Source organism: Acipenser ruthenus, chromosome 2 (assembly GCF_902713425.1).
Source record: "Acipenser ruthenus chromosome 2, fAciRut3.2 maternal haplotype, whole genome shotgun sequence".
Lineage (NCBI taxonomy): Eukaryota > Metazoa > Chordata > Actinopteri > Acipenseriformes > Acipenseridae > Acipenser > Acipenser ruthenus.
In genome coordinates, this window is record NC_081190.1 from 73,701,266 (window position 1) to 73,721,594 (window position 20,329).

Below are 20,329 nucleotides of genomic sequence, written 5' to 3' on the forward strand. Positions count from 1 at the left end.
GAAGTCCTCATACTGTACAGTCGTGTTCATTGTATGACACCTCATTGCTGAGCAACTGATGTATTTTTTATAACTTGGTATCAATCAATCGATCAGTAAACAGAATGTATTAACCAGTCGACAAACGTAATTATGTAATGTGTGTTCTAATGATCTGAACAGCAGCAGACCTGTACAGTAGCCTACATTGAAGACATGTGCATCAGATGTTTTAATTCAACAGTAAATGCCAATTTAAATAATAATAATCCTATGCGCAACAGTATATGAAATATGAATGTGAAATGTGGTGTGTGATCTTGCTCTCTTGTTGGCTATTTTGTCAGCTGCTTATTCTTATTCAGTATGCACCAGTGCCAGTTGACTTTTATGATTGAGTTCTGGAAGGGTAGTAGGACTTTTCAACTGTAAAGTGGCACTGAGATTGAAATTTCTGGCTTCAAATGTCAGTTTCTCGGCACAAGAAATAGCATGCTGCAGTGTTACATATATATGAGGGACCACCGCTATCAACAAATTCTTAAATGTTTCCTTGTCCATTTTATACTAATTAAACACAATCGAAAAACAGAAACTGACTTGGGTTCTCATGAATAACATTTATATTAGGTCAGCAGTGTAGAGTAGTGGTTAGGGCTCTGGACTCTTGACCGGAGTGTTGTGGGTTCAATCCCCAGTGGGGGACACTGCTGCTGTACCCTTGAGCAAGGTACTTTACCTAGATTGCTCCAATAAAAACCCAACTGTATAAATGGGTAACTGTATGTAAAAATAATGTGATATCTTGTAACAATTGTAAGTCATCCTGGATAAGGGTGTCTGCTAAGAAATAAATAATAATATTAAATATAACTGCATTTATTTCACCAAAAGTAGCTATCCTCTTATTTTCCCCTTATGGAGATCCAAATAATGTACCCTGTAAGAATTTACACTACATTACATTACTCTATATTAAATATAAAAACATTCCATTGTTTGTCAACAAATGAAGGTTCATCACTGAAGTATAATGTTTCGTGCATCTGTGGGTCTTTACTGCAGGCAGCACAAGAATATCTTCCTAGTAGGAACAATGCAACCAAATGACATAATGTTATACGTGCAAGTAAGATTTGCCAACTCTCCAGAGCCCAAGGTCATAGTCTACTTGTACAAGTGCCGTTTTCCGCTGTGCACATGTTTCTTTTGTCAGAAAATGAGGGGGGCATTGCTCCTCTGGCCCCCCTGACTGCGGCGCCCCTGGCTGAAAATCACCTACTATAAAGAGTGTTGGATTAAATGAAATGAGGTAGGAACTGATTAGTTTGATCATTATACTGCAGCTGTTTTTTTATGCATGGATTGTAGTAATTTGCCACCATTTGTAAATGCATCTCTGGAGATGAGAATGCTTGAGACTGCTGTTTTTGTGTTTTAACTTTCTAAAGATATTATAGTTTTTCTGTCGTGTTAAAAACACAAGGTGTGCCAACATTGTTTGATGGTCATGCTGTTTGATGGACAAAGTGTGCTGCTTTCTCATTCAGGCAAGATTTAAAACCAACCATCGAAAGTCTTTTTTTCTTTTTTCTATTTAATACAACTATTTTAATATTGCTTTTGAAAATTCAATTTCATAAAGAATGTAAATGAATTCATTACATTTTTCAGTGCTGTACCCAGATACTTTTTATCATGTTTAAATGTTGCACTTTATTTGTTTGCTTAGCCATTTTTTTCTTATGATTAAGCCCTGAACTGTTTACATGGTCATCCCTGATTTTCCATGATTCACCTTGCTAGACCATGATTGGAGTTACATATCTAGGGTTAAATAATATTGATCCATTCAGATATCTCTAATTGAATGCAACAGGCACAGTGCTTTTTGAAGTTAGCAGACCATTTTAAAACTATAAAATACTTTTGTTTACTCTTTTTAATATATTTTTTGTTACTTTCAGTAGGGAATATACTACACAAAACAATGCTGACTTGTAACACACTTAAATTGTGTCCTTCGCCTCCCAGTTATACCAGTGATGGGTGATGTGTGAAATGAAGAAAGCTGTTTAAAATGAAAAGCAATTTAAGTATCTTTTCTAATTTGAATCTCCTCGGCTCACCTCTAAACACCATGACTGTGCTGTGTAGGGGTAGTGCAGGTTTGTGACCTGGTTGTGCCAAATCACATTGGAGCTCCCATGTGTTGGGAGGTAAAAGCATAAGGGACTGCCTCTCCTCACTAAAGCGGCCCCTATTGGCCAGGCAACCAGTGAATTTTAGTGGACTTCTGTCTTTGTTCTCCAAGGGCCAGTAGTTCAACAACATCCATTTTTGATCTAATGCCTTTACACTGGCACTGACCGTTAATTCTGTTCTGTTGAAAGTTTCTGTGGTGATGTTTTTTAAGCTTAGGGTCCTCTTGTTCAGCACCTTAAAATATCTTTATTTTTTTTATCTGAAGCAACTAGAAATGAAAGGCTTGAAACATTTCCATACACATGCTATTTTAGTGAAGGTGTTAACCTGTTGTTTAACTACACGTCTGAATCTTATTTTTTTGATTAACTGATGTTACCAACTACTGTACTGTAAATATACAGGGTGATTAGAAAGTATGTTTACCACATCAACGCACCATATCTCACAAACAGTAGAGCGTAGGAAGGTGAAACTGCATACGGTTGTTAAGGGAACCATGGGGACGCAAATGCCAGTTATTAATTTGTCACTAGGGGGCGCCACTGTGGTTACTGCCGCGTCTTTCCATACTACAGTGCTGTGGGTATAAATAGTCCTGTCACTCGCAAGCAACATGAAGCTGACACGTGTGCAGAGAGGTGAACTGGTCAGGTTTTTTTTTTTTTTTACAGCAAAGGAAGCAATGCCGAGCCAGCTCTCAGGGAATATTGTAGAGTGCATAACATCCACAATGGTCAATGTTCAAGAGTTGATGTTCACAAGTTAATCAAAAAAATTGAGCAAACAGGTTGCACTGAGATCAGCCATGCCGTAGCAGAACAACCCAGCACAAGCGCACGTGCTGTCGCCCGCCGCCTGGATTTGCCCAATTCAACTGTTTGTACGGCTCTTCATTCAACTCTGCAAATGTTTACATACAAGCTGCATCATGTTCAAGCATTGGAGGAGACTGATTTCATCAGACGTGTCGATTTTGCGTTGCAGTTCTTGGCACGATGGGAATTGGATGACCAGTGGCCTGCTAATATCCTGTGGACAGATGAAGCACACTTAACCCTGTCTGGAAGTGTGAACATGCGCAACTGTGTTGTCTGGTCAGAGACTAATCCACATACCACATTTGCGAGACCCCTATGTGATGTTAAAGTGACAGTGTGGTGTGGCTTTATGGCTAACTTTGTTAATTGAACCGTTTTCGTTTTTTTTTTTTTTTAATAAGAGCCATCAGCAAGGGGACCTCAAACGTGCCCAGTCACTGCTGCACGATACCACACCATGCTGACAACCCATGTCATTTCTATGCTGCAGCAACGAAATGTGATAAACACTACAGTCTTCATGCAGGATGGTGCCTCTCCGCATATTGGTAACCAGGTGAAATGCGTCTTGCAGGAGCACTTTCAGGACAGAATCATTTCATGTCGCTTTCCTTGTGAATGGCCACCTTGTTCACAGCACCTTACCCCAGCAGATTTCTGGTTATTGAGGTACCTGAAGTCACACGTCTACCGAAGGGAACCCTCGCACAATTCCGGACCTCAAGGATGCCATTGTCTGGGAGGTGGCCAGCATACCTGATGAGATGCTTGATGTGGCAAACGTTCTAATCACCCTGTATTTCGATTTACTAAATCTAGTGCCAAGACCATAACAGTATTTGCACTTTCTAAACATACATTATGTTAACAGCTATGGGTGTTATTGATAGATTTGATTGTATTGATTTATTTCACTGTTCAGCAGGGAATTCTACTGACAGTGTGTACTCTGCTGTTTGCGCTGAATATGGGGGATTGAATTGCCCTGTGGAATCTACAGTATTTGAACTCTGTGACCAGTATTCCATGTTAAAGATTGGACCCCTTATGCAGGGCATGTGGTCAGATTCACAGCTAACATGTAAGTTTTGAAGGTGCTGTACAATATATGGAAGCCCTGATGTCTTTCTGTTTCCTGTTATCCAAGCAGATAACTTCTGTGAGGCCCTGAAGAAGCTGAAGCTAACAGCAGCTGAGAGCACAGAGGATAGCTTGGAGGGATGTCTGGACTGCCTGCTTAAAGCCTTGGCTCACAACAGTAAGTAGGGCTCGACAACTCTTTATAGTGGGGCACGGATGAAGGAAGCAGCCATATTTACAGCATTTTTTGCAGAGTTCTGAAGCTTGGTAGATATGGTTAGGGTCGAAATTAAGCTGATTGGTTCAGTGGTATGGCAGCCATGTAGGCTAAGCTAATTAACACACAAATGTCTTCTTCTCCAAAACCGCTAATCTAATTGAAGCAAATTGGGCCAATCAAATTACAGCATTGCTCTAGTTGCATATATTGCGCATAACATATATTTATGTATATTTATTGCATTTATATAGCGCTTTTTATACAAAATTATCGCAAAGCACTGTACAGTACATAGCAGACAAAAAAGAACAAACCACAATACATTTGTATAGCATGTGACACATACAACTGCCACAGTCAGACCATTTAAATAACAGTATACACAATACAAAAGCAGCAATTTTAAAGTTACATTAAAACCCACTAAAATAAGAAAGCCATTTTATAAAAGTGCGTTTTTAGTCTTGACTTTAATACTGTAATGGTCCCTTGTAAGTTGACAGCAAAATCTTAAAATCAATTCTTTACTGCACAGAGTGCCAATGTAAAGAGGTAATATGTTCACTTTTCCTGGTTTTAGTCAGAATTCTAAGCTTCTGTACCAAATACTTTGATATTGACCTTGACCTTTGACTTCTCAAGGTCAAATGTAAAACTAGCTTATAACTCATTACGGTGTGTAGATAGGGTCATGGTTACTATGGAACACATATAGGAACCCATATGGGCGCTGAGTGAATGGCAACCAATGGATGGAAACCAATCAAAATGCTTACATTTCACAAAATATCACTGTCTGAAAACATTCAGACAGTGATAAAACTTGCAAAAAAGTACACGTTTTTACTTTTTTGTTGAGCTAGGCTGAGTACATAATAATAAATGAAGCTATGATAAACATCTGCTCCGACTCTAACTTGTTTACCCAACTGTGTCAATACTTTAACCACCATATGTTTTTTTGTTTTGTTTTTTACTGTATCTGATCAGGCATTTTCTTCTTTATGTATTGTAATAAAATAGATTGGTACATTTTTTGGTTATGGGAACTTCTGTAGAGCCACATCCATTTCTACTGATTTTATAGAATGTCACACATTTCCATTATTTATTCTTGAAATTGCTGAACAGTCATAAATCATTTTTAGTGTGTTTTGAATATCGGTGACTGCATGACAGATGCTGGCCGATGCCTCCCACACATTCCCTCCTACATTACTCTTGTTCCCCAGGCAAAGGAGACACGTCCAATGCAGTAGTTTATTAGTGGATGGGTAGCTGCTACTCATTGAATCGTAACAAGCACATTTACTGGTAATGTCTCAAAAAGTGAAAGTAGACGTGTATGAAACTAATCATGATCTCAAGGAGGCCCGTGTCCTGTAACATACACAGATGTGGTTTAACCTCCCTAAAAGGTAATCAACTGATCTACTGAATTTAACATCTTAATTGTATGTTGAGGCATTTGATCTTATATTCCCATTTAAGAAATGTCAATGAAATGCTACTTCAATGGCTGCATTTTCCTCAAAAAATGTTAATGAATGTAGAAAATAATATCAGCAAACACTTCTTCCAGATATCGGGGTTGATTTGGAATGTGAATTTGGCTGGTGAGCGAGAAAATATTCAGTGAAATGTCCTGTTTCATCAGTAGTACATATAGTACAGCTAAAGAATATAGTACAGCTAAAGAATAAATATACAGTGCCTATAGAAAGTCTACACCCCCTTGAACTTTGTTGACATTTTGTTGTGTCAGTGCCTCAGAGTTTCATGCATTTAAATGAGGATTTTCTTCCACTTATCTACACACCATACTCCACAATGAGGATTTTCTTCCACTTATCTACACACCATACTCCACACTGTTAAGGGGAAAAAAGTTTTATATTAAAAATACAAAACTGAAAGATCATAATTGGATAAGTCTCCACCCCCCCTGAGTTAATACTTGGTGGAAGCACCTTTGGCAGCAATTACAGCTGTGAGTCTGTTGGGATAGGTCTCTACCAACTGTTGGGATAGGTCCTACCCACAAAGCTGGCCATCAACTGGACCTCACCTTTTCCAGGGCCTGCTGCCCCTCCACCCTCTCTGTCACCCCCCTGGACCTCTCTGATCACTATTTCATCTCTTTTTCTCTCTTTCCCCCCTCTCCCTGCTCCTCCTACCCCCACTATCACCTCTCGCCATAACCTCCGCTCTCTCTCCCCCTCTGTCCTTGCCTCCACTGCTCTCTCTCACCTCCCTCCTATCGACTCCTTTTCACAACTCTCCGTAGACTCTGCTACCTCCACCCTCTTCTCCTCACTCACCTCCTCCCTCGACTCCCTCTGTCCCCTCACCTCCCGACCTGCTCGCCCCTCCCCTCCCCATCCCTGGCTCTCCTCTGCTCTCCGCTCGGCAAGAATCACACTGTGATCTGCTGAAAATAAATGGAAGAGAACCAAACTCCCTGCTGCCCTAGACCTTTACCGCACTCTCCTCTCCTCCTTCTCCTCTACTCTCTCCTCTGCTAAATGTGCTTATTTCCAATCTGTAATCCAAGCCTCCACTAACAACCCACGTAAACTATTCTCTACCTTCTCCTCCCTCCTAAACCCTCCCCCCCTCCTCCTCCCTCCTCTATCTCCCCTGATGACTTTGCCTCCTTCTTCTCTTCTAAAATCTCAGATATCCGCAAAATCTTTAACACCTCTCCCTCCCCCGCACCCCCTCCTGCTCCAACCCCTACACCCACTACATTCCCTACTAACTCGCCCTCCTTCTCCACCTTCTTGCCCCTCTCAGACATGTGCCTTGGACCCCCTCCCCACTCACCTCTTTCAAGCTGCTGCTCCTGCTCTACTCCCCTTCATGTCCTCCCTCCTCAACACCTCTCTACTTTCTGGTATCTTTCCCTCTGCCTTCAAAAAAGCCTCTATCACTCCCCTCCTCAAAAAACCTACCCTCGACCCCACCTCCCTCCAGAGCTACCGTCCTGTCTCCCTCCTACCCTTCCTCTCCAAAACCCTCGAGCGGACTGTACACCGCCAGCTCTCTGCTTTCCTGTCCAACCACTCTCTGCTTGACCCTCTCCAATCTGGCTTCCGCTCTGCCCACTCCACTGAAACCGCCCTCCTGTCTGTCACCAACTCACTTAAGTGTGCCCGCGCTGCCTCTCTCTCCTCTGTCCTAATTCTCCTCGACCTCTCTGCTGCCTTTGACACTGTTGATCACTCTATTCTACTATCATCTCTTGCTGACCTGGGGATCTCTGGCACTGCTCTGGCCTGGTTCTCCTCCTACCTCTCCAACCACACTTACCAGGTAACCTGGCGTGGAGCAACCTCCACACCTCACCCTCTCTTAACTGGAGTCCCCCAAGGGTCAGTCTTGGGTCCTCTCCTGTTCTCTCTCTACACCCGCTCCCTGGGCCCCCTCATCGCATCCTATGGTTTCTCATACCATTTCTATGCTGATGATGCTCAGATTTTCCTCTCCTTCCCCACCTCTGACTCCACCATCTCCTCCCGTATCTCTACCTGTCTGTCTGCTATTTCCTCCTGGATGCACTCGCATCACCTCAAACTCAACCTCTCTAAATCTGACCTCCTTTTCTTTCCCTCCTCCTCCCCCTCCTCTGATCTCTTTATCTCTGTTCCTCTGGAATCTACCACACTCTCTCCCTCTTCCTCTGCTAAGAACCTTGGAGTCACCCTGGAACCCTGCCTCTCTTATTCCCAGCACATCTCCACTCTGGCACGCACTTGCCGATTCTTCCTGAGCAACATCCGAAGAATCCGACCCTTCCTCACCAACTATGCTACCCAGCTCCTGGTCCAGGCCCTGGTACTCTCCCGCCTAGACTACTGCAACTCCCTCCTGGCTGGCCTCCCTGCGTCCGCCACCCGTCCACTCCAGCTCATCCAGAACTCTGCTGCCCGCCTGGTGTTCTCTCTTCCTCACTTCGCCCACACTACTCCACTACTCTGCTCGCTCCACTGGCTCCCGATCACCACTCGCATCCAGTTCAAGACTCTTGTACTAGCCTACAGATGCCTTGACCAGACTGCACCCAGCTACCTCCAGACCCTCATCTCTCCCTACACCCCCACTCGACCTCTCCGCTCCGCCTGCACTAGAAGACTAGTGCTCCCCTGCCTCCAGAGCCCGCTCCTTCTCCACCCTTGCTCCGCAGTGGTGGAATGACCTTCCTACAGATGTCAGGACTGCCCAGTCCCTGACCACATTCCGACGCCTCCTTAAGACTCACCTCTTCAAACAGCACCTGTAGAACTCCTCTGTTTGTATCCTGGGACACTATCACCCTTCATGTAAATGTGCTTTATTTTGCTCTTATCTGCCCCCTATTTTACTGCATTTAATCCTGTACTTCAGAATACTGTAATCTGCCAAGTGTTTAACCTGTAGTACTTTGTATTTAATCATAGCCTGATGTAACTATCACTATTTAATCATATCCTGATGTAACTATCACTATTATCTGCTGTATTATTGAATTGTAGTTTGTCACACTTGTACTTTGCTTGAACAAAAGTTATTGTATTTCTTGCTCTTATTGTATTACTTGTATTGTAACACTTGAAATGTATTTGCTTACGATTGTAAGTCGCCCTGGATAAGGGCGTCTGCTAAGAAATAAATAATAATAATAATAATAATAATAACTTTGCACACCTAGATTTGGCAATATTTGACCATTCTTCTTTACAAAACTGTTCAAGCTCTGTCAAGTTCCTTGGGGAGCATTGATGGACAGCAGTCTTCGTCATGCCATAAATTTTCAATTGGATTTAGGTCGGGGCTCTGACTGGACCACTCCAGGACATTTACCTTTTTGTTTCTTAGCCACTCCAGTGTAGCTTTGGCTGTGTGCTTTTGCTCGTTGTCATGCTGAAAGGTGAACTTCCGTCCCAGTTTCAGCTTTCTTGCAGAGGGCAGCAGGTTTTCCTCAAGGACTTCTCTGTACTTTGCTCCATTCATTTTCCCTTCTATCCTGACAAGTGCCCCAGTCCCTGCCGGTGAGAAACATCCCCATAACATGATGCTGCCACCACCATGCTTCACAGTAGGGGTGGTGTTCATTGGGTGATGCTCTGTGTTGGGTTTGCACCAAACATAACTCTTTGCATTTAGGCCAAAAAGTTCCATTTTAGTTTCGTCAGACCACAAAACTTTTTGCCACATGGCTATAGAATCAGTGTTTTTTTGCATACTTCAAACGGGATTCAAGGTGGACTTTCTTGAGCAATGGCTTCCTTCTTGCCACCCTACCATACTGGCCAGATTTGTGGAGTGCTTGAGATATTGTTGTCACGTGCACACTTTGACCAGTCTTGGCCCTAAAAGCCTGTTGCTCTTGCAGAGTTGCCATTGACCTCTTGGTAGCCTCTCTGATCAGTCTCCTTCTTGCTCGGTCATCCAGTTTGGAGGGACGGTCTGATCTAGGCAGGGTCTTGGTGGTGCCATACACCTTCCACTTCTTAATAATCGTAAATATCAAGGCCTTTGATATTTTTTTATACCCATCCCCTGATCTGTGTCTTTCAACAACTTTGTCCCAGAGTTCTTTTGAAAGTGCCTTGGTGCTCATGGTTGAGTCTTTGCTTTGAAATGTACTACCCAGCAGAGGAAACCTACAGGAACTGCTGAATTTATCCTGAAAGCATGTGAATCACTACAGTTTAACACAGGTGGAGGCCACTTAACTTTTTGTGTGATTTTGAAGGCGATGGGTTACACCTGAGCTAATTTAGGATTGCTATTACAAGGGGGGAGGACACTTATCCAACCAAGCTATTTCAGTTTTTATTTTTAACTAATTTTCTACAAATTTCTAGAATATTTTTTTCACTTGGAAGTTGTGGGGTAGGATGTGTAGATGCATGAAAAAAAAATATTTTAATGCATTTTAATTCCAGGCTATAAGGCAACAAAAGATGAACATTTTGAAAGGGTGTGTAGACTTTCTATAGGCACTGTATATGTCACACCAGATGTTGACAAAGTGGTGGTCAAAGTAAATAGTTTCTTAAACATCCTCAGATTCTCACCAATTTATACATAGAAACGTACTTGACTGCTTTCTGTTGGCAAGTTGGCACCCACTTAAGTTAAAGTCTGGCTTCTACCACCTTAAATCCAAATGAGAATAATCATGCACGACACCTGTTGAAACAAAAACTTCACCGGTTACACTTTTCAGTGAGGTTAAAATACTCAAGTTGATTGCATTTGTTCAGCAATTGATACCTATCTTTATTATCAGCTCTATCGACTGCATATACACGGATAAACACTGATAATTATTTTCTGCAGTTATCCAAAAAAATGTACAACATGGGAACAGTGATTCAAATACTTACTAAACTTTATTATTATTATTATTTTTTGTTATAAAATAGAATGAGTGTAAATTACAGATTGGAAAGGTTCTAACAGAAAGTGTGGCCATAAAGAATAAGAATACTGTACCTAAAAAGATGTGTAAATAGATGCGTGTAAGCCATATGAATATAATGCAACAATACAAGAAAGCCCTAGAGTTTGTTTGTCTTCATTTGGTAGATCTGTAGAACAAATTTGATTATACTATATGCAATACATTTTTGTTTTGGTTATTTTTTTATTTATTTAATTATTGCTGCTTTGTTTTGTTGTGTGTGTGTGTGTGTGTGTGTGTGTGTGTGTGTGTCGTCGCCCCCCCCCCCCCGCCCCCCGTCTCTTCCTGTCTCGCTAGCTAAACTGCCCTTAAGATCACAACTTTCAGACTCACTATCTTGGTCAAGACCAGCAGCCTGCAGTGCAGTGTTTTCTAAAAATAAAAAAAATAACATTTTTGGCATCTTTATTTGTAAAAAGTAATCACGGAGAGAGGCCGTGCAGTCCAAGACGTCTTTGAGGGGGTTTGTTTGGAACCTGTGTAAGTTTCCAGCGGCACTCAATCCGACAAGCTGCCTGCTGTGCCGTTCACACACAGACACTGAAAACTTACTAAGTTATTTTCTTGATCTGTTATCCAGCAAAATATTTTCCACTCCTATTTAAATATTTGACTTTATTGTATATCAATTAGGGAAAAACAAACATGAAAACATTACTTCAATTAATTTAGCAGTAAGCATTTTTTTTTTAGCAGTAAACATTTACAAGTTGTCATTAATAGCGATTTACATCTTAAAAAGAATGGCATATAAGTAAAATTTATTTTAAGTGAATACTGTTTGCATTTGCTTTAAAACAAAACTTTAATTTGATCAAAAAGTCCCTTGGTGCCCAAAAGGCTCCATTCTGTCTTCACCGAGTGATTGTATTGTGAACACTCAGTAATACAAACTAGATGAATGGCCCAATTAGGCCTTTCAGGACAATCTGAATAGTTTACAGCAATTAATAGAACTGATCATTAACTAAATACAAATTCGAAATCCTTTTAAATGTACTCTGCGCTGATTTATTGTGCCATCATCCTCATGATGCTGCTTATATTTCATTCATTTTGTTTAATTAAGAAGAGTGGAACAAAATGCAGTTGAAAATCCAGTGCTTTTGTTTCTGGGAGTCTATCACAGCTAGGAAACATTTGACTCAGAAACGTTAGGAGCAGGGGTGAAATTCTGCCTGTACTCACCGGTACTCAGTACCAGGACTTTTTTGATGCCGGTACTGGTTACCAGGACTCATTTGTTCTGCTTTTCATCCAATGCGCATGTATTCCATCCACTCTTGGTTGTTTATTTTACACAGTCCACTAGCTTTCTGTTTGAAAAGTCTTGTCACAGAAACAAAACAATCCATTAAAATATTCTTGAAGTGAACCAATGGCAATGGATGATCTAATTATCTTAAGTTATTGGCAGCAAGCTCATGAGAAGTTATTTAGCAGCTTTGCCAATCATTGTTAAACCAATCGGTCAGTCTCATCCGCCTATGGGTTTATATGATTGGTCAGTAACGTTACCCTCCCCTGATCGACTACTAATTATTATTTAAGAAATGGAAAGTGAAATACAATTGAATTAATGAAATCTGAAGTTTACTTTTTTGAAATGTTTAATTTAGTCTCCTGATTTTAATATATATATATATATATATATATATATATATATATATATATATATATATATATATATATATATATATAATTTCTTTTAAACCTTCAAAACAATGAATATGACTGAATTTGTAAAGTATAGGTGCTTTCTGAGGCATGTGAAGAAAAATCACTTTAAAAGTAAAATATGAATTCTGGGAACCACTCTATAGAGAAATATGTTTATTTTCTTAATATACACGATGAGACTAGTAAGGTACTTTTTTGAATGTTACATCCATGAAGTCATGCTTGTGTCCACGCTAGCTACGTAAAGTTTTGCCGTGTTAAACTCTTCATAAATCCAGTTGGATTCAGAAGTTGATTGACCATTCTGCAAGAGAAAAAAAATACCACTTACAGTAATTAATTATACGATAAAAGTCTAGCTGGAACTTTTCTTTGAGTTTGTAATATTATTTTTTAATTACGAGCAGCTGTTAAACAACAACAGTAATCACTGTTGTTGATTTGAATAACATTTTTTTATATATATTTTGGTTTCTGTATCTGAAAGCATTAGATTACGATCTTTTTCACTTCTCCTTGCGAATGTTGTTGAAGGCTATACTGCAGCTGTTAAACATGTTGCATTTTAAAACAGTTTTGATACGTAACGTAGAGTGGTAGAGTGGTTATTTAAGTATTTGCTCTGCTGGCTAGCAAATCTGTTTTAAAAAAGAAATTCTTCTGATATTGTATGGCGACGATGGTCATGCCATGATGAAAAATCAATTGCCGAAAGTGTACCGGATCTATAACACTGATATGATTTCATCACATTTCCTCTTGTTCAGCTTTGAGAAGCCTATTTGTTCATGGTAATTAATATAGACAGAAACAACAAAGAAACACTAATAATTAAGGCCCTGTGAAAATCACTGATTTTCTTTTAAATTCACGGTAGTGTCATAAGTGTATCTGCAAGGTCAGCTTTCATTTCTACGTCAGATGCATGTTCACCATTCACCAGGTCTTGCAAAACAAATACAATGTGTAACACATACTGATCTTGGGCATCAGTCGACTTGTCAGTGACCACTGACAAGCAACCAGACGTTTGACCAATTCCATAATCTCCTGCTTGTGATACTTGGCAACTTTAGGTAAATATTCATGTCTCAGCTAGGCTGGTGAAGGAATCACAACACCATTTGCTACACTCGGCCTGAAGAATTGACGTAACTTTGGGTTGTACAATTTTTCAAGAGGGATATTTGTGCAAACACATGCCTCTGTCAGGTGAGAAAATGTAATGTGTTTCGTACTTCACGGTTTTCAGAGGACTTTTGGAACATGGAAGTCACCGTTTTTTGTTTCTTTGCAAGTAAAGCAGTTGCAGTACTGCTCTGGATTGCTGCCTTTCTCTTTCGGTGAATACTTGAATCTAAATGCCTGTCAACAGCCGCTTTACGGTAGTGATCTACAGTAACATTACAGGACGTACAGAAGAGCTTACCTCTGTTGCTGTGTAAAACTCCTGCTGGATACTGCTTTACACGATCTGCTGCAGACACATTTTTTGCCTTTTTCTTGTTTACAGTGTGTAGTATTTTATTTTTCCACCTAGATTGCATATAGTCACAAGACATAATCACTGCACAGCACTGTGCATGGCGAATAGTACACACAGGCACACAGCAGAGCTGTACAGTTTCATTAATGTGATTTATTTATTTATTTTTTGTATGAAATACAAATAATTATGAACACCTGGCTGCTCATAGGAGTACCTGCACTTTTTTGTTGAGAATTTTACCCCTGGTTAGGTGTACCATGCAACAGGTGAGGCGTGTTGTAGTACCTTATCTGGGAGATATACAGTAATTGCACAAGGTTATTCAGAGGTCCGGTTACTGCAGAGAGAATTTGTCTAAAAAAACATTTCACAAGTACGAAAACTGCGAAGTTAGATGATTTAAAGATGTGCTATGTAAAAAAAAAGCAGCTACAAAAAGAGTGAGCCCTGTAAATATGTTATGTACAGTAAGACTGTCAACATTTAAAAAAAAACAAAAAAAAAACACAATTGGGACAAACTTGCCCCCCCATTTCTACTGTAGTAGGAACTAGTAGCAACATAAATAAAAAAAGTGGGGGCCTATGAATAATGGGGGGTGGCGGAAATATAGAAACATATTCAAAACAAAATAATGTCTTGTGCAGAGCCATAGAGGACTGTGTCTCTGTTGATAGTATTCCACAGGGGCCTTGTTGGAGCATCACCTGTTTACTCCCTGTAACAGTTGTTTTGTGGTTCCTTTGTTTCAGATGCAGAAGCCAGTGAAAAAATCCAAGAAAATGGGCTCCTCCAGGTGTTCCCTGGCCTGCTGGCTCCACAATCTTCCTGCACGCCAAAAGTAGCTAACATCATAGCCGAAGTAGCCAAAAATGGTGAGGTTTTCCACAAGAACTTTCTCTGCTAGAACATCTTCAGTTTTCCTCCTACCACTTGTCAATACAGTATAGTTTTAATTTTTTTTATTCCATTTCATTACATTTTTACTTGGTGGTCTTTTGTTGTAGTTATGGTTTTATTGTTGTAGTTCCCCTTGTTGTAGTGTTATTAATATTATTTGTGTTGTCCTCATCTACTTTCCTCGTGCACATAAAGCAGTGTTCAAGTGTCAATACATCCCTCTTTATCCAACAGAACTCTATAAATGAAAACTATGCACATTAAGGTATTTTTCCATCAATCATTTCCATCAAAGAGAATGGTCCAGAGGGTTATAAAATGACCAGAGCACAAGCCTCCCTACTGGTTTACTCTATGTAATTATTGTTCAAATTGTATAACTCTACATTAAAATGGATTTCAGCATTTAGTTAGTCTCTGAATCACACCTAGCATTGGATCCAGAATTTTTTTTTGAGAACAGTGTCACGGGTGTGTGGCACACAAACAGACAAAACAAACATGTACAAAACTTCATCACAGAACTGCTCTTCCTCATCTGACTGTGCACCAGATGGCACTTGGCTAAGAGACAGAAGGCAGTGATATTGTTAGCATCTATGCCATTTAGCATGTTTGTTTTTGGTGTTTCGGAGGGAGGACAGGAGCTGTCTTTATGCCATTTTTTATACATAACATAAAACTGTGCAGTACACGTAGACTGAATGGTCCATTACAATCCTAGTGGAGTGCAGGCTTGTTACTAATTGCCAGCACATTATAATATCAGCACATACAAAGTAAGTGTTGTTTTTGTTTTATAATAGCAATAATCTCCTCTTAATGTAGTCCTTTCACCGTAGGTAAGTGGCAGAGCAGGCATTACTGTACATTATTCCTCAAATAACTTACTGCAGTTGAAGCAAATGCTAAAAAGCATGGGGACATGGGGTTTAAATCTCAGCACAACCAATCACTCACTGTGTAACCTGGGATAATTTGACAATTTGGATAAAGACATCAAAGCAATGGGCATTAGTGAATAAATAATCATCTGATATTTTCCATAGGCAGTAAAACATAAAATGGAGTTTCCTAATGATCTGCAAAACTTTGTATTGATTGGGCTATACCCTATGCACAGGTACCCGGGAGAGCTTCATGAAAAGGTCATTAAGTAGGCAGCTGGTGTATATTAAATCCGAGACAGCATTAAGAAAAGCAACAACCTTTACCATTATGCATCATGAAAGACAACACTGCTCAATAAGCTATTAATATTTAGTGCTGTTTAATGTAATGCTTTGAAAAAGCTCAGACCTGAAAGGTGGGGTGGGGTTGGGGGTTGGGGGGGGGGGGGGGTAAGAGAGCCTAACACATTGTCAAATATGTTTCTTCTTTTTAATCCAAAACAGCAAATGTCTATTAGAGGTGCTGAATTATTTAATTGTTATTTTTCAATCCTTGACATTGCTTCAAGTGTATGTGGTTGAATGATTAAAAACAATTCTCAGTTTCAAAATGGCATGCACCTTATAAATGAGCATAAAGCAGCGATCCCAGGATAATAAATTGTTTTCTTAATAGCTTGCAAAGCACAGCTGCAGTCTGATTGCTGACTGGCTTTTGAGACTTGGCAAGAAACGACGAAGAGGCTTTATCTCGCCCTCAAACACCTGGCTTGAGCCTCAGTTAAAATGTGCCTGTTTCCAAAACCAGGCTCTACTTCTGCAGTAAATTACTTCATTTTCAAAATAGGGATGCAAGTCGATTATGATCGTGGCAAATAAGCTCAATACTGTGTGGTTGCATCACTCATACCAATGTATTATACGATTAGACATAATGTAGAAAGACTAAAATAATGTATTAAGAGACATTCAGCTATTATTTTACTAGTATTCTCATTGTCGCCATGATGAGTGGTAAGTGAAGTGAAACCTTAAAGTAAACAATTGCTACGCATGCTGGGTGTAAACCAGCACGATACTAGTTTATTTGTTACATGTCTGTTTTGTCCTGTTTATTTTGGCCACTGTGACGTTTTGTTTTGTATAAGTGATTCGGTTTGTTTAAATGTTTTATTTGTTATTAAACACGCAACAGCTCTTTCATACCCTGCAGTACTGCCTGTGTGTCCATCTTCTTTGGAGTCTGACGTCACCATGCAAGCTATCCGTGACCTGCTCACAGAAGCATCTCATTTAAATGCAGCTTCCAGATATGTATCCGCAGTATCCCATTCTCTTTTTTTACAGTTTCACAATGGTTTGGGACCTCAACTAACATTTTGTTTTCGCGAAAACAGGGATCATTGTCATTTTAATCAAATTACAGGATCGGTAGCCCACCCACTTCTGCTCTGGATTGCTCGGCATAAAAGCGATTCTGGCTTTAGGCTTGTGAGATCGGAGGCAATTGTCGAACACCTGCGTTGTCATGCACCCACATTGGTCTAGTATGGAGATAAGTTATCAAAGGTGATAAAAACGATAGCAAGAAGATATTTAAGGTAAATACCAGGGGTGCACCGAAAAAGATTTTCTTGGCCGATAACGATTAGCCGGTGATTATCTGCCCATATCGGCCGATACTGATTGGATACTGATAGTAATAGGTAGTGCAGGTAAGCTATCGTAAACTACTGGAACAAGACATAGGGCCTATATTTAAACTGTTTTATAATTATAGATGTTAAATGAACAGATATCTTATACTTGTGTATTTATGACAAAAATAAAGAGGTATTGTTTACTTGTTGCATTTACTACAAAGATTTATACAAATAATAATGTATTATACTGTGTGCTTGACAGCAGTTTATACATTTGTTTTACAACAGTCACACAAAAATAACATTTTGCATTTGTACTAGTAAAAACACTTCTGAAGAAAAAATTATATAATGTGACTAACTTTTATAGCCACTTGCTGTCAAACATTGCCTATTATAACTTCTGTACTGTACAGTAGATAAAAAAATGTAGTGTACACAATGTCAACTACAACAACTTTTGTTGAATTTATTATTTTAAGCATACACTGCTTAAAAATGCAGCACAACTTAAATTGTTCACTTAAGCAAAAAAAAGATGTCATAAAAATATTAAATTTCCAGTTCAAACTTGAATTTGTTACTGAACAAAAAGACGGCACAGTAATCAATCTCTGCTTCAAAATGCCTCCAAAAACACCTGCAACCAGTGCAGATTAAACAAGGTCAACAAAAATTACAAAAGGTCATTTTGAAGTACATTGTATAATAATAATAATAATAATAATAATAATAATAATAATAATATGATAATAATAACTTAAACCATCTGTGTTATTTAGGATTCAACCTACATTTTTTCTTAAAGCATCACAATAATATGTTACTCACAGTTCATCGTTGGATTTAGTTTAGAATCAAGTCTGTTTTGCTGCAAAGAACTCAGCTATCCTATTGTTTTCTTCAGCTATTTAAAAGAAATACCAAACACCGCTCTTTTGAGACACATTTACTGCAGATTGATCGCATGTTACACAGTACTGCAAGGCAAATGACTGTCTCGTGTTCTTGCATCATTAGTAAGCGAGCCTGACCAAACATTACATTCTGTGCTGAAAGAAATTCAAGGATGAATATCGGTGTACATTATCGGCTAAAATAACAACAAACTGCCCATAGCCGATTTGGGGGGGGGGTCCCCTATAGCCGCACCATGCCGATAGGCTACCGATTATCTGTGTATCCCTAATAAATACCTATTTAAAGAAAAGGTAAATACCTATTTTTGAAATTCAGCAACTAAGGTTTTTGTCACATGGCTTGCATTCGAGAAAACTGAAATAAGAACTTTAAGAGTTAGCATGGTCTATCAGGTAAACGAAAACTCCTGTTGTGATTTACTTTTCACCTTTCATCATGTACTATCTAGTTCCCATGGATACCTTACAAGACCCAACAAGAGCAGAGAGATAGAGGAGAAAAATCTGAGCCTGTAGTTATTATCCACAGGTTTTGAGCAGCATCCCAAAGACATGCAACCTTATCAACAGCAGTTAATACCAGTGTTAGGAACACTATGCAAGCAAGAGGTGTAGAAAACCTGGAGAATTTCTGTAGATTCATAGTGCGGATTGTTTCTACTCTTACATTTAAACAGAATTTCATAGCCAGAGATTAAGTTTATGGACCCTCTATGAACTAGTTCAGGACTGTTAGGGTTATTTAGGAGGTTGCTGCCTACAAAGCGATTGGTGTTAGGGTGGAAACAAGAGGTCCCCAGCACTAGATCAAAAACAGTTAGATCCAGGGTCAGGGCATTAACAGACAGTAACACAAAGTAAGGGTAGTCAAGTCTACCTCCATGGGCCAAGGCAGTCCAGGGTTTTTTTATTATTATTATTTTTTATTTTTTTAAAGCAGAAACTTGACATTCATATAATAAACCTATTTTCTCATGCCTTGGCTGTCATTTATTGGCACAATAAAGCTATATACAGTAGTTGGCTGGATCAAAACCATGAACTGTTAATGGCCCCTGAGAAGCTGAACACTCCTGTTTTAGATAATGGTGTTGAGAGCTCCTATTAAGAGGAAGGAAATTAAAGTTAAGTGAATCTGAGATGATACGAAATGTTTCCTGGCACTCCCCTTTTTCTTATTTAAGTTATTTATTTTACTTGCAGTGCTGTTGTCTTTGCACAGAACCGAGTTAAGAGAAAGTAATGATGTATCATTCTGTACTAAACGGGGGGGAAATTGTATTAAAAAGGATCTCTTTCAGCACCTTTTAAAGTAACACTGTATATGAATTGGTAAAGCTAATTACAAGTCAGTGAATGCACAATACGTCTCTCACCAAATATGTGTGACAGAACAAAAGCAAACTTGATTGCAACGATGATAATGGTTCACTGAGTTATTGGTTTTTCCAAGCTGTGACCGAAGCACAACGAGGTCAAGTTATTGTGTTTACTGAAAGTCGCACAACGCGTTAGTCAGTGGCCAAGCTGGGAATTAATTTTAATGTAAAAGCAATATCTTTTTAATTCCTAGACTGTTCATTATTTTATCTAACCTACAAACCAGCTTCTGAGCCTTCCATAATCTCCGCCAGTTTTGGAAAACAGGAGTGCCTATTTGCACTTGCCCCAAATCTTCTCATGTGTCTTGTGCTGTTGTGAGTAGAAGTTTCAGACCTCATTTGAAACTCCTTCTCTGCATGGATTGTGCGTCTGTGTGAATGTTGGAAAGATTGTTAATGAAAGGTTAACCATGTTAACTGAGAATGACTAACAAAGAACAACGTGTTTTAATGAAATGTCTGCACTGTTACAGAATCCATGCGGAGCCCATGTGTGGAAGCCGGATTGATCCCGCCCCTGGTGCAACTGCTAAACTGCAAAGATCAGGACGTGCTTCTACAAACAGGCCGGGCCCTGGGGAACATCTGCTACGATAGCCGTAAGTAATCAACACAAAAAAATTGTCTGGTTGCCCAGCACTAATTCAAACAATTAGCTACCCTACCATC

The 20,329-nt window shown here is 39.6% G+C and overlaps 1 protein-coding gene across 3 annotated transcripts in view; it reads left to right on the plus strand.

The window, feature by feature from the left end:
• LOC117409325 (rap1 GTPase-GDP dissociation stimulator 1) overlaps positions 1-20,329 on the plus strand; it is a 67,589-nt gene that overhangs the window by 14,020 nt on the left and 33,240 nt on the right. For 2 of the 3 annotated variants that reach the window (XM_034015188.3, XM_034015191.3), the window contains exons 2-4: positions 4,153-4,263; positions 14,678-14,800; positions 20,134-20,259. In XM_034015188.3, coding sequence (XP_033871079.1) covers positions 4,153-4,263; positions 14,678-14,800; positions 20,134-20,259 — 360 coding nt within the window. The remainder of the gene's footprint in view (positions 1-4,152; positions 4,264-14,677; positions 14,801-20,133; positions 20,260-20,329) is intronic. The other variant, XM_034015190.3, reaches the window with a different exon arrangement.